Below are 12,645 nucleotides of genomic sequence, written 5' to 3' on the forward strand. Positions count from 1 at the left end.
TGACATGGTCTGTAAGGCATAGCATTAATATTTGTTTTGATTGGAGAAACTGGAATAGATAAATATGTTCATTTATTTTTAAAGCCAGTTCAGCATCTATGGCTGTATTCATGGCGAGAACTGTTTTTTGGCAAAGTCAGAAATGCAGGTTAGGTGAATTGGAGATGTCAAATTGCCCTTCCCTCGGTTTGTGTGTGTGTGTATAGATCAACGTGTCTGTTGTTTTTGGACTGTTTAAGGAAACCAAATAACACAGTGCCCAGAGTAATTCCATGCTGACTGAAGGAGAACATGTACACCCCAAACAGAAAGGCCTCCTGACCCAGCCAGGGCTTGAACAGGGGACCTTGTTGCTGTGAGGCAGCTGTGCTCTGTTTGGGGTGGCAACTGTGTCGCCCCAAACATCTTTATTAAAAGGGGCATCCCAACACTTAGTGTAGTTTTAACGTCAAGTAACATCTTAGAAGCCATGTCCTTATCGCATTTTCCAAGTGTTGATCTTAGATTTTAGGAGAAAATTCTGATAAATCATCCGGTAACTAAACTGGACACCATGCATCACTAGCCTGGTTGTATATTTAAGTCTCATAGCTCCAGGCACCTCAGGGTACCTACCCAGTGGCCAGGATGATGTGCCTTTCCCGGCCAGGAGGGAGTAGGACAAATAGCCTGGGTCATTTTTCGGGTTGAGTCAATTGTGTTGTTTGAAATCAACTCATCGCTTGTTAAAACAGCAAGCCCTCCGGTAGAAAGCTTAAAGGGTAGGGGGATCGTCTAGGGGTTAACAAACAAAAGACAACCTCGGACACGGTTTCGACCTGACAAGCCCAAAGGCGGAGGTGTCGCTGAGAGGTCCCTGACGTCCTTTGCGGGTTTCTCGTTGACATTCCATTCCTTTCCTGCCAATATTGCCATACAAAGCGGCGTTGTGGGTTAAAGCTCCGAGGGACGAGTCTAAAGAGGGGCTCGTCCGGGATTTGAACCCGGGACCTCTCGCACCCTAAGCGAGAATCATACCCCTAGACCAACGAGCCACTCAAAGCGTGCCACCCCCGCCCCCCTGGGAAACATTTTCCCACCACATAGCAGCCAGCTTCCAACAAGCCAAAGCATTCGTAAAACGGATGTAAGGGGAATTAGCTCAAATGGTAGAGCGCTCGCTGCGCAAAGGAAGGGGCCCAATCTTTGCGCCCCCGCACGCAAGCGAAACAGACGCAAAATGCGGTTACACGGCGCCAGATTTCGCCTGTAACAATATTCGGGATATTTTCCTGTGCGTTATGTCATGTTACAGTAGTTTTAGTTATATGTGAAACAAGTCACCCTCCGCGGGCTGGACTCGAACCCATGGTCTGCGTGACGAACTATCCAACAAATTCTTACAAAAAATGTACTGTAGTAAAACCATGGTTACCACAAATTAAACATGGTTTTGCTAATAGTAAACAATACACCAAAAAGCATGGTTACTACGCTTTTACCACAAAAAAAACATGGTTAATTTAACTACGCTACTATTTAGTTATCTATATGGCATATCATTATATTGATTTATATTTATTACTTTGTGTATATTATTTTTTTTAAAAGAACATTACCTGCTTATATAAAAAGGAATAAAAACCATACTACACTTTTACCACAAAAAATATGGTTGATTTAACTATGCCTCTATTATCTATGATCATTATATTGGTTGATATTAATAATTTTGTGTATATTATTATTTAAAAGAATATTAGTTGTTTATGTTTATATAAAAATTAATAAAAAGCATGGTTACTACACTTTTACCACAAAAAACATGGTTCATTTAACTGTGCCTCTATTAGTTATCTACTATGACATATCATTATATTGATTGATATTCATTATTTTGTGTTTTTTCTTTTTTTATAGAATATTACGTGTTTATAAGGTAATGTAAGTAAGGTCAATTTGTATGTTTTTTATGTTTATATAAAAATGTTTCTTTAAAGATGTGTTTTTGTGTGGGATATGATTTGATTGATATGATTTATCAGATTTATTTATCAGATCCACAGACACTTCAGATGTAAAATGTTTTATTAAAATAAATACACACAAATATTGAAATGATCACAGCACACACACGCACACATATGTACAATATATACAGGAAAGATGTTATTTATTGAGGTGGTGGAGTTTGACATGTTTCTTGCTGGCGCTGCTCTGCCAACCATTCCTCTAAAGATTTGCCATTTGAGGCACGCAAGCAAAATGTGGCATTACCATATCGGCTATGGCCAAACTCTTTCGTTTTGGGCTGCCCACATTTGCTGCACGTGTTAAAAGTAACCCCTCGCACATACTTCCTCTTCTGGACACCACTTTCATTCTCCATAGCCCGTCGGCGCCTGTTCCTTTGCGTGTAACGGGACACAGGTGCAGCAGACGCCGGAGCAGGCGGAGCTGGGACTGCACTGGATGTCGAAGCACCAGAAGGTGGAATCACCACTGACACAGTCATGTCTGGATTAAAGACTACCGTGCCAAACGACAACCCCGGTGCTAAAATGTGCTTCACAACTCCTGATGCTGTGGGGGCGGGTGCGATGGGTGCTAAAATGTGCTGCATAACTCCTGATGCTGTGGGGGCAGGTGCGATGGGCTGCACAACTCCTGATGCTGTGGGGGCGGATGCAATGGGAAACTCCCTGGTGGCAGCAGCTGGCTTTCGACCTGGTCGCAGAAGAGGAGCCTGTCCTTCACGATTTGGTGGAAGGAAAAATTGATGTTTTGGGCCTGATGTCGATGGCACTTCATTCAATTTTTCCCTCGGTGGAGGCAGGTGCGTATCAGCCACAGCAATTGGGTTAGATGGAGTCAGACCCTGACCGAGGACGCCCATTTCCTGTCTATTCTTCCACTTACGAAACCTGAAAAAATTAATTTTTATTATATATATGTATGTCAGTATTCAGTTAATTTGAAGCGAATGATGTGCCATGCTTACCACTGAGTGAGTGTCCTATGGTTTATCTCAAACAGCTGGATCGTTGTTTCATCCATCAGAGTGGGATTGTTAAGCACCAACTCTCGGATGTGGTGGTAATCTGAAAGAACTTTAGACCACCTGGGGGTGCAAACTCCATCTTTCTTGGTTGGCGACTTGTGTAAAGCACACAACTTCATACAAATGGTATTAACCAATCGGTTGGCGTCGGGCCACTGCGCTGGACCCCCAGGATGTCCAATCAGACACCGTTTCACACTCTCCACACCTGGTGTGACTCCAGACCGCTTCGGTGCCTTATAGCGCCCCTGTGTCAGCTGAGGCTGATGTCGAGGCTGATAGTTGATCCGCTGCTTATCGAAATCTAGGAGAGCTGTCCACAGCTGGATGGCCTCTGTCACCTGCTGGTCAGTAAGGTAAGGAGCCTCACGAAGACCCACCAGGTAACCAGCCAAATCCTGGACCTTGTCCCACCCAGCGATGCCATCGGGTCCAATGACTGCTCCCTAGTAAATGCAGATTTATGTTAATTTATGTGGAGTAAAACGAGATTAAAATGAGTTTTTTTTTTCAATTGCTAACAAGCATTGTTTAAGTTCAATACTAAGGGGGCATTTAAAAACTGTACACAGTCGAAACCTGTCACAGCAGGAACAAGTAACTAACCCAACAGGGTTGGACTTCTTATTAATGTCACTGTGCTGTAATGAGGTTAATATGATCCATCAGTTCAATGCATTCAATATCCACATCTTCCAAAATTCTTCTGTCATTTATGCTTTACCACTTGCAAAACACAATGTATTATGTATACTATCTACATTTCTCAAATGCTAACACACTGCTTTTGAAATTGTTATAAACATTTTCGAAAGAATAATGGCAAATTGAATCCATTTCTTCAGTAATTGTTTTAAAATATAGAAAATTGTAGCAGAAAATAAAATAGTAATCATTCTAAGCTAATTGCAGTTTTACTTGAAAGCCAACCCAGGTGTTCTGCTCTAGTCTCATTACCATGATTTACAGTATTAGAAGGGGATATCTTGGAACTTATTTAGCAATTTTGCAATATGGATAAAAGAAGACAGGTTGGTAAGGAAAGTAGATTGGTTCAGAGAGGGAGAGTATGTGGAGGAATGCTTGTTAGCAATTGAAAAAAAGACCTTAGAGTGTCTTACCTGAGCCTCGTCGGAAATACTGCTTCCAGTGTCAGATGACTGTGACAGTACTGAAGGGGCAGGGGCAAGATGCTGTTGTTCTCCACCAGGAGATGATGATGTGGACGGCTCAGCCAGTGACACATCAGCCATCGATGCTGGGGACTGATGCAGAGGCAAAGATGAGGGGCTGTTTTCAAGATCACGGCAAGGGTCATCCTCATACAGCACTGGAACTGTGATGTCCTCCATGATCTCTTCCTCAAACCCCTCATCTTGCAGGTCCTGATCATCAACTTCCTCCACCAGCCTGTCTTCCTCCTCTGGGTTCTGGAGCACTGGAGTAAGTGTTTTGCCAGTCTGGCTGTAAAGGTACTCCATTCCTAGCAATTCACCTACAAGGATAAAAAAGTGTTGTTAATCATTTGTCTAGTCTAGTACATTAAAAGCTAAATAGATAACTTAGTAGAATATTACAAAAGAACAAATTATTGAATTTCTTGCCTGTATATGCTCCAGGAGGGCGATAGCGCTCATCCCAGGGCTTTCCGAAGACAGTTCGGGAAAGCTTGTCCACAGCCTCTTTCATGGCACTGCCATATGTCCGGATGGAGGACGCTCCTTTTATGGCATCTTCCATCCTGTCATCATTCCAGCGCATCAAGCCCTCAAGAAGATAGGCCTGAAAATGTGAATCACTGGCACTGGTTCCTAAAAGTCAGATAAACAAAAATGGTTATATGTGTCACACATGTACAAGATATGTGCTGCACATGAGGTGCTATGTAATTACATAAACAATTATTGGTATTATAACCAGAGTTACTAGTGACTGGCAAGACAGCTTTGTCAATGCTTATGACATCAGAAAAGAACTGTGATATTACTGTAGAGTGTGACATTTATTGATGTGACATTACTTTAAAAAAAATTTCATCCATATGTATGTAATACCTGGAATAAAACGGTTTAGGTGGAGGTGGAATGACTCCAAAGAGGTAGAGCCACGGGCACATCTGTAGCAGCACAGCTCCACACTGCCTTTCTTCAGTGTCCCTGTCTTCATGTAGAGGGGAAAGTTCTCTGGGTCTTGGATACACTGTACGTGCTTCCGCTGTTCTTTCCATATCTGCTGGATCCGTTCATGGTCCAGCAGAGGAACTCCCAGAGTGTCTTTACCACTCGCACTGTCAAACAGATCAACCAGAGATCCAATTAATCTGGTGGTCTCCTCCACACCCCTGGTCCTCCTCCGGCAGTGCAGTGCCAACTCTCTCCGGGTAATGCGGGAACTCAGCGCCTTTCCTGAGATGTGGCCGGCCTTCTTTGCTGCCAGCTCACCCTCCTTTGCACGGTGAAGAGCAGCCACATCATCTGAATCCCACTGAAAGATGCACATGGACAGACGTGCCATGAAGGTCCCGTAGAGCGGATGAGCCTCTGTCGTGACACCTGCAGCAAATCGCCGCATGAAATGCCAGATGTCAAGGCGCACTTCAAGCTCATCCCACTCCGAAAACATGACCTTCACCTGAGACTTGCCATGAAGACTGCAGCAATCTCTGTCCACGTACATCACTTTCGGGGCTGCCTCTCCTGCCTCCCGGTAGCGTTTCATTAGGCCAGCTGCCATAGGGTGCAGTCCATGTCCCTCTGCGGCTGTCAGCACAGAGACAAGGACTTGGCCGTGTTCGTTTCCTACATTTGTGCACCAGGCAGCTGTTCCTGCAGCAGCACCGGCAAGTTTCTTTGTGACCTATTGCAAAAAATAAAATAATTAATTGTTTATTATGTATACACACTTTTCCATATGGCAAATTTCTGGAAACAGGGATGTGTTACCTTCTTTGTGGAGTCCATCTTTAGAACACAGCCCAAGACAGATGTAATTTTGGCTTTGACCTCGTGCAGTCGGCCCAGAACATCCCTGGCGTACACGGCTAACAGCCACTTAGGTTTAGGTAGGGCAGGTAAAGAGGGAGGCTCGGCAAACACAGGTGGCTGCACAAGGAAGGACCTTGTAAATGGTTCACAGGCAGTCAGGTACTGAAGGACACGCTGTGTCCATGCCTCACTGTGTTGTTCCATGAGCTTCTTGTACAGCTGTGTCACGCTGTTGCCCTGTGTCCTCTCCCTCATCATCCTCAGCACCCGGTTGTCACATGAGTATCTAAAAAACAACAGTATAATCATGCAAATGCTTTATTTGGTAAAAAGAATCACAAATTAAAGTGCCTAATAATGAATGATTGCCATTATGAATTACCTGTATGTCAGCAAAGCTGGAAACTGACTGCGGTGGCCCATATCCAGTTGCCCCAAAATGTCCTCGGACCAGGCGGGATATTTCTTTTTGCAGCGTTTGCACTCCAGATACTCAGTGGCAAGATCATACCAACCGTCGATGTCCAAGACTTTGCGCACGGTACGGTAAAGTCCTGCGGCTGTTAGTTTGTGCTTATCACAGTCTGGTCGAACACAGACAAGAGGAAATCGCCACATCTTGAGCGGCATCCATAAGAAAAGGGGCCGACAGAAGAAGAGGTCAGGTGAGGCGGGCGGCTGAGTGTGAATTAAAGGGACCTGAGGAGGATACCACCAAAGCTTCAGTTGGGACACTAGTTCTGGCTTGCCGGTTCGCGGGTTGGCCTTAAATAGTGTGTTCCGTATCCACTCATGCTGGAAAGGTGGAAGATGATCTTTCCAGTGAACTGGAAGCTCAGCTGGTGGTGGATGATGTGGAAGAGCTGGTGCTTTTGCTGTTTCCGCTGATGGAGACGGACCAGAACAGGTCTCTGAGTGAATTAAAACAAAAACAATATAAGGATGAATGTTGCATTTCATAGTAAAATACCACAAAGCAGCCCACAAACAGTCTGCGAAGCAGAATTTTGGACAAGTATTAATAATTATTAGGATTAGATTTAGGAATAACAGTGAGGAAAATGGTACTAGTGTTAAGAAGCAAAGAACCCAGTGTACACTTTATTAATGTAAGATCCCAGCAAGCAATTTTGACTAAAATAAGGCAGAATTTGGGCTGCTCATGAAAGTCTAACAGATGTCTAACCATAGCACACAAATAGATGATACAAGAAATATAAAAGAAATGAAAGCAAACACCTTGAACACCTGTTGACTTTGCTTACATAATGGAATATCATACATCTCAAAGTTATTTAGGCAAGAACAGCATAAAAATGTATTCAAGGTTATTTTAGGGTAGAAGTGGATTAATCATAGCTGGACTACATTGGGTTTCGGTTTTTGCTTGCTGGGATAAAATGTTGATGTGTAAATTAGATAGAATGGAGCAAGGATATGAGGCGTGGAGAATTCAGTATAAATGAATGATGCCCACAGACATGAAGCATGCACACAGACACATTAAGGAAAAGATGTTCCTCTAATAATTACAACAATGATCCCAACCATCCTGTCTGCTAAGGTGGAGCTAAAGAGTGAGTGAGAAGTGCAAGCGGTGTGAAGAAGTTATGCAGTGATTGTTTAACAACGGGTACGTTCGGAAACCCAAATACACTGACACCTTTAAACATCCTTACGGTTTCGAAGAAATGCGCTCAAAGCATACATCCAGCTTGAGGCAAGATCTGACATAATTCTGTATTGTAAACAAAAAATTGTTAAAAATGTTGATTATTTAAAAAAAAAATGTTCTGCTTTTGCGTTTTCACAAAAACATTCTTATAATATTTGCATGTGTGTCATATGCCACACCTGTATTTAGCTGTGCTTCACATTGTGATGCAGCAAATACCAGTTCCTCATCATCATCATCTTCAGCAGGGGAAACGGAAGTGCCTGGAGCACAAATAATAATAAAAATGTTATTATGTTATGTTGTTCACCGTAAACTTATGAGACAAATGTAGGTAAGATGGTGCTTACCAGTAGTGAAAAGCTGCCTTCGGGTCAAATGTGTGACTGGGGGTTCTGCTGCTGGAGGAGGTAAAGTGGACTGCAGCAATGGATCTGGAAACAAAAAACAAATTTGCCATAATGATAAATAAATACATGTAAAACTGCTGTAAGGAAAATTCAATATTCACACAGTCCTACTCACAGTGTTTCACTGGTGACATGAGTTTTCTCGCCAGGTGTGAAGGAGACAAATGTTTGCCACGCGTCAACAGTGCTTTCACAGTGGCGCTCTGGTGTACACCAGTTTTGATGGCTGCGGGTGGAGGTACAGAAGAACTGGGGGTTGCAGGTGGAGGTGCAGAGGCACTGGAGGTTGCACGTGGATGTACAGAGGAACTGGAGGTTGCAGGTGGAGGTGCAGAGGCACTGGAGGATGCAACTTGAGGTGCAGGCTGGCATACACGGGTGCCCACAGCAGAAGCCTGTCTTTTCAAGACATACGTCTTGAAAATGGCCATGTTGGTGTTGGGGTTGGGATTTGCCTTTATCAGGTACCTGATGAGGGCTTGGGCCTGCTTGCTCTGGTCCTCATAAACATCCTTCATGGACCGGCCCTGGAAGTCACCAAACTCCACCATCAAGCAGCCTTGGTCTCCAGTTGCATGGGCTTCTGCTTGCATTTCCTGCTTTCTCTTATACTTCTCCACTTCTTCTGCCATCTCTCTTATAAGAGAAGTATACTGCAGGTACAGCTGTTTGTTTTCTGACAGCGGGTTTGGATGGGCTTTCTCACTGGAACTGCTAAGCACCAAATACACTGCATACCCCAGAGAGTTTTCCAGGAGCCATCTAAATCGCTGGCCCTGGTACTTCCCAAACTGAAGTTTGCAGTGAGCGAGAACTAAAAACTGGTCACTGGGGTCTCCACCATTTGTGCTGACAAAAGCTCTAGCCTCTGCCAGCACCTCCTCTTTACTTTTGGCCCTTCCGGACTCAAGCTTTTCTAGGCGCTTTGCCTCTGCTGATGGTGCCATGAGGAGTCGGCTTGATGTTGCCGATTGCCGTTGAAAAACAGGATACGCATACATTTTCTGAAATGAAAATTAGGAAGAGACTATTACCTCTAGCAATCTGACGTTAAGTGTGTAATGGTAATTTAATAAGCTACATGTAAACCATATTACTGTGGTAATAAATATGGCTATGACCATAAACTGGCTTGCTGATGAGTTTTCTAAAGGGGAAGGAATCTCGGATACCGTATATAAAATATGTCAATATAAGTGAAATATTAAGTCTGAAATTTACTTCTATTTCCAAAGCTGTAAACATCACCATTCTAGGGGCCTAGAAGAATCTAAAAAACAAGCCTTGTGCATGATAGAGAATAATACTAAGTAATTTAAAGTTGGTTTGATACCTTTAGGCCAAACAGTATTGTAGTTTATGTGTTTATGCATATCTGACGTACGTTACTGCAGTAAAGTTGATTTTATATTTGATATTCATTTAAATAATAATAATTCGTTTGACTCTAGCATTTGCTGTTTTTATTTAATCAATTAAATAATTTATCAATACGACCCAATGGCAGAAGGATGACAATTTTTTCCTAATAATATCCTTTCATAGCACATAAAAGACATATTACCCCAAAAGGGTCCTTGCGCTATGAAATGGATATTTTAGGAACGTTTATCTTTCATCCTCCTGTCATGAGGATATTGTTACATATCATTTATAAAACCACAGTTATCTCTTATTGTTTTGGACTGAAAACCGAGAGTTAAACTTTAATGAGTATGAAGCCGAATGTCTAATGAATGTCATGACATTTGCAAACGTTAAACTAACGTGAACTTAACCACCGTGTTAAACTGCACAGAAGAAAACATGTCCAATACATGCTAGACAGCTATATAGGCAAGTTTAATTTTCCAAACATATACACATTATATTAACAAATAATGACCGAAATTTAATAACGAAGTAAACAAGACTTACCTATCGCTAACTCAAAGATGATAATAATAGCTGCCGGTGATTGGTTAAAAAGTTTACCTCAGGAGAGAAACGCGATTGGTCAAAAGTGAGCCACAGGAGAGGAACGCGCGATTGGTCCAAAGTAAGCCATGGGAGTGAAACGCGATTGGTCAAAAGTAAGCCACAGAAGAGAAACGTGATTCGTCAAAAGTAAGCCACAGGGAGAAACGTGATTGGTCAAAAGTAAGCCACAGGAAGAAACGTGATTGGTCAAAAGTAAGCCACAGGAAGAAACGTGATTGGCTTATGCGGGCTTACTTTGGCTCACTCGGTGGGAAGCAGTAGGCGCAAGCGAGAGGTAGCGGGATCGATGCCCGCATTCTCCACGTGATTGTGGTTTGTTGTTAATTGCTCTGATGTAACAGACCGGAAGCGTGAAGCTTCACATTGGGTCCACACATGAACGTCTCCGATACGGATGTTATTTCACAAAGCAACATGGAGCAGGAGCTTAACACTCCAAGAGCATTTTGTTGCCATTTAAAATTGGAATCATTTTCTTTCAATGTTCATCTTCGTGTCATTTCTGGTAAGTCTTTTTAATGCATTTCATTGTCAGATTGTACACAAGAGCTGTGTGTTTCCTTTGGCCTGTACACATGAGCTGTGTGTTTTCTTTGTCCTAAACGTCAATGCATTTTTCATTTATTCTATGTTTTCGTACATGTTTAATTAGCTTCCTTGTAATGTCCTTGTGTTTGCTGAAATTTTGCGACTTGTGAGTTGTTGGCCCACCGCCAGGGTGACCAGAAAAAGTGCTCAATGTTGCTTGAATTAACTCATTTTTGTCTAGAGCCTGAGTGCTCTGGTAAAAAGGCTTAAAGGGCAGGGGGATTGTTTTGGGGTAACAAACACTGTTCCCTTGGATACCCAAAAAGTCTTACAGGTCCCACCGAGATTTGAACTCGGATCGCTGGATTCAGAGTCCAGAGTGCTAACCATTACACCATGGAACCACTCTTTGCGTTAGCGCCTGACCCACTGGGTCACGGAGAAAAGGCCACTCGGATAGGGACCTTCAGTTAAACAAACTCTCAAAAGGCTGCCCTCAATGCCGAAACCCGGGATCGAACCAGGGACCTTTAGATCTTCAGTCTAACGCTCTCCCAACTGAGCTATTTCGGCCACAAAAATGCTCCCGGCAGGAATTTTCATGACAAATCACAGCAAATATAGCAGTCGGCAAAAGGAGGCACAGAGAAACCTTGGCCCGTACGGGGATCGAACCCGCGACCTTGGCGTTATTAGCACCACGCTCTAACCAACTGAGCTAACCGGCCACGGAAAGGAACCAGTCTCTGCCAAGACTGACATGAATGTTCCACAGTGTAGCAGCATCAAGAAGCAAAGCTAAACAAGGGCTCGTCCGGGATTTGAACCCGGGACCTCTCGCACCCAAAGCGAGAATCATACCCCTAGACCAACGAGCCAAGCCGTGCTGCCTTTTTGCCGTGCCACCGAGAGACATGTGACCACAACACAGTCACCAGCTTCCTCAAGCAGTTCCTTGGGATGGGCCTGTTTGGTCCTGCTCCTCTGTTTAGCCACAATGAGCCCTAGTGTTGGGCTGGTGTCAAAATAAGCACTTATCGATATAAGTACATGCTTATTGCTTAATATTTGAAATGGTGTGAGAGAACTCGACTGGTCTGCATAAATCTCGGACCTGAACCCAGCTGAACACCTTTGTTATGGATTACAGGCTCTGAGCAAAACACTCATCACCCAAACCCATCAATGATTTGTTCACAGGGTCACAGTCATTTCAGCACAGAAAAAGTCCTTTGCAAAACTGTTGCAACATAGATGGAAACAAAATTATTTGACATGGTCTGTAAGGCATAGCATTAATATTTGTTTTGATTGGAGAAACTGGAATAGATAAATATGTTCATTTATTTTTAAAGCCAGTTCAGCATCTATGGCTGTATTCATGGCGAGAACTGGTTTTTGGCAAAGTCAGAAATGCAGGTTAGGTGAATTGGAGATGTCAAATTGCCCTTCCCTCGGTTTGTGTGTGTGTGTGTATAGATCAACGTGTCTGTTGTTTTTGGACTGTTTAAGGAAACCAAATAACGCAGTGCCCAGAGTAATTCCATGCTGACTGAAGGAGAACATGTACACCCCAAACAGAAAGGCCTCCTGACCCAGCCAGGGCTTGAACAGGGGACCTTGTTGCTGTGAGGCAGCTGTGCTCTGTTTGGGGTGGCAACTGTGTCGCCCCAAACATCTTTATTAAAAGGGGCATCCCAACACTTAGTGTAGTTTTAACGTCAAGTAACATCTTAGAAGCCATGTCCTTATCGCATTTTCCAAGTGTTGATCTTAGATTTTAGGAGAAAATTCTGATAAATCATCCGGTAACTAAATTGGACACCATGCATCACTAGCCTGGTTGTATATTTAAGTCTCATAGCTCCAGGCACCTCAGGGTACCTACCCAGTGGCCAGGATGATGTGCCTTTCCCGGCCAGGAGGGAGTAGGACAAATAGCCTGGGTCATTTTTCGGGTTGAGTCAATTGTGTTGTTTGAAATCAACTCATCGCTTGTTAAAACAGCAAGCCCTCCGGTAGAAAGCT

The 12,645-nt window shown here is 43.4% G+C and overlaps 1 protein-coding gene and 5 non-coding genes across 6 annotated transcripts; all 6 read right to left on the bottom strand.

Moving 5' to 3' along the window:
- Window positions 1–962: 962 nt before the first annotated feature.
- trnap-agg (transfer RNA proline (anticodon AGG)) lies at window positions 963–1,034 on the bottom strand. Its single transcript has one exon. It is a non-coding gene; the product is annotated as a tRNA-Pro (tRNA).
- Window positions 1,035–2,049: 1,015 nt separating this feature from the next.
- Window positions 2,050–10,383, bottom strand: LOC129440478 (uncharacterized). The gene is made up of 10 exons (XM_073858018.1): window positions 8,225–10,383; window positions 8,050–8,133; window positions 7,879–7,962; window positions 6,407–6,935; window positions 5,983–6,310; window positions 5,095–5,896; window positions 4,645–4,851; window positions 4,162–4,535; window positions 2,981–3,486; window positions 2,050–2,903 (listed from the first exon to the last, which is right to left on the bottom strand). The coding sequence occupies exons 1-10, from the start codon at window positions 9,108–9,110 to the stop codon at window positions 2,153–2,155; spliced, it is 4,551 nt and encodes a 1,516-aa protein (XP_073714119.1). The 5' UTR covers window positions 9,111–10,383; the 3' UTR covers window positions 2,050–2,152.
- Window positions 10,384–10,949: 566 nt separating this feature from the next.
- Window positions 10,950–11,021, bottom strand: trnaq-cug (transfer RNA glutamine (anticodon CUG)). Its single transcript has one exon. It is a non-coding gene; the product is annotated as a tRNA-Gln (tRNA).
- A 96-nt stretch (window positions 11,022–11,117) lies between these two features.
- trnaf-gaa (transfer RNA phenylalanine (anticodon GAA)) lies at window positions 11,118–11,190 on the bottom strand. Its single transcript has one exon. It is a non-coding gene; the product is annotated as a tRNA-Phe (tRNA).
- Window positions 11,191–11,271: 81 nt separating this feature from the next.
- On the bottom strand, window positions 11,272–11,345 carry trnai-aau (transfer RNA isoleucine (anticodon AAU)). The gene has a single exon. It is a non-coding gene; the product is annotated as a tRNA-Ile (tRNA).
- A 78-nt stretch (window positions 11,346–11,423) lies between these two features.
- trnap-ugg (transfer RNA proline (anticodon UGG)) lies at window positions 11,424–11,495 on the bottom strand. Its single transcript has one exon. It is a non-coding gene; the product is annotated as a tRNA-Pro (tRNA).
- Between the last annotated feature and the right edge of the window lie 1,150 nt (window positions 11,496–12,645).

The sequence above is a fragment of the Misgurnus anguillicaudatus genome, chromosome 20 (genome assembly GCF_027580225.2).
Source record: "Misgurnus anguillicaudatus chromosome 20, ASM2758022v2, whole genome shotgun sequence".
NCBI lineage: Eukaryota > Metazoa > Chordata > Actinopteri > Cypriniformes > Cobitidae > Misgurnus > Misgurnus anguillicaudatus.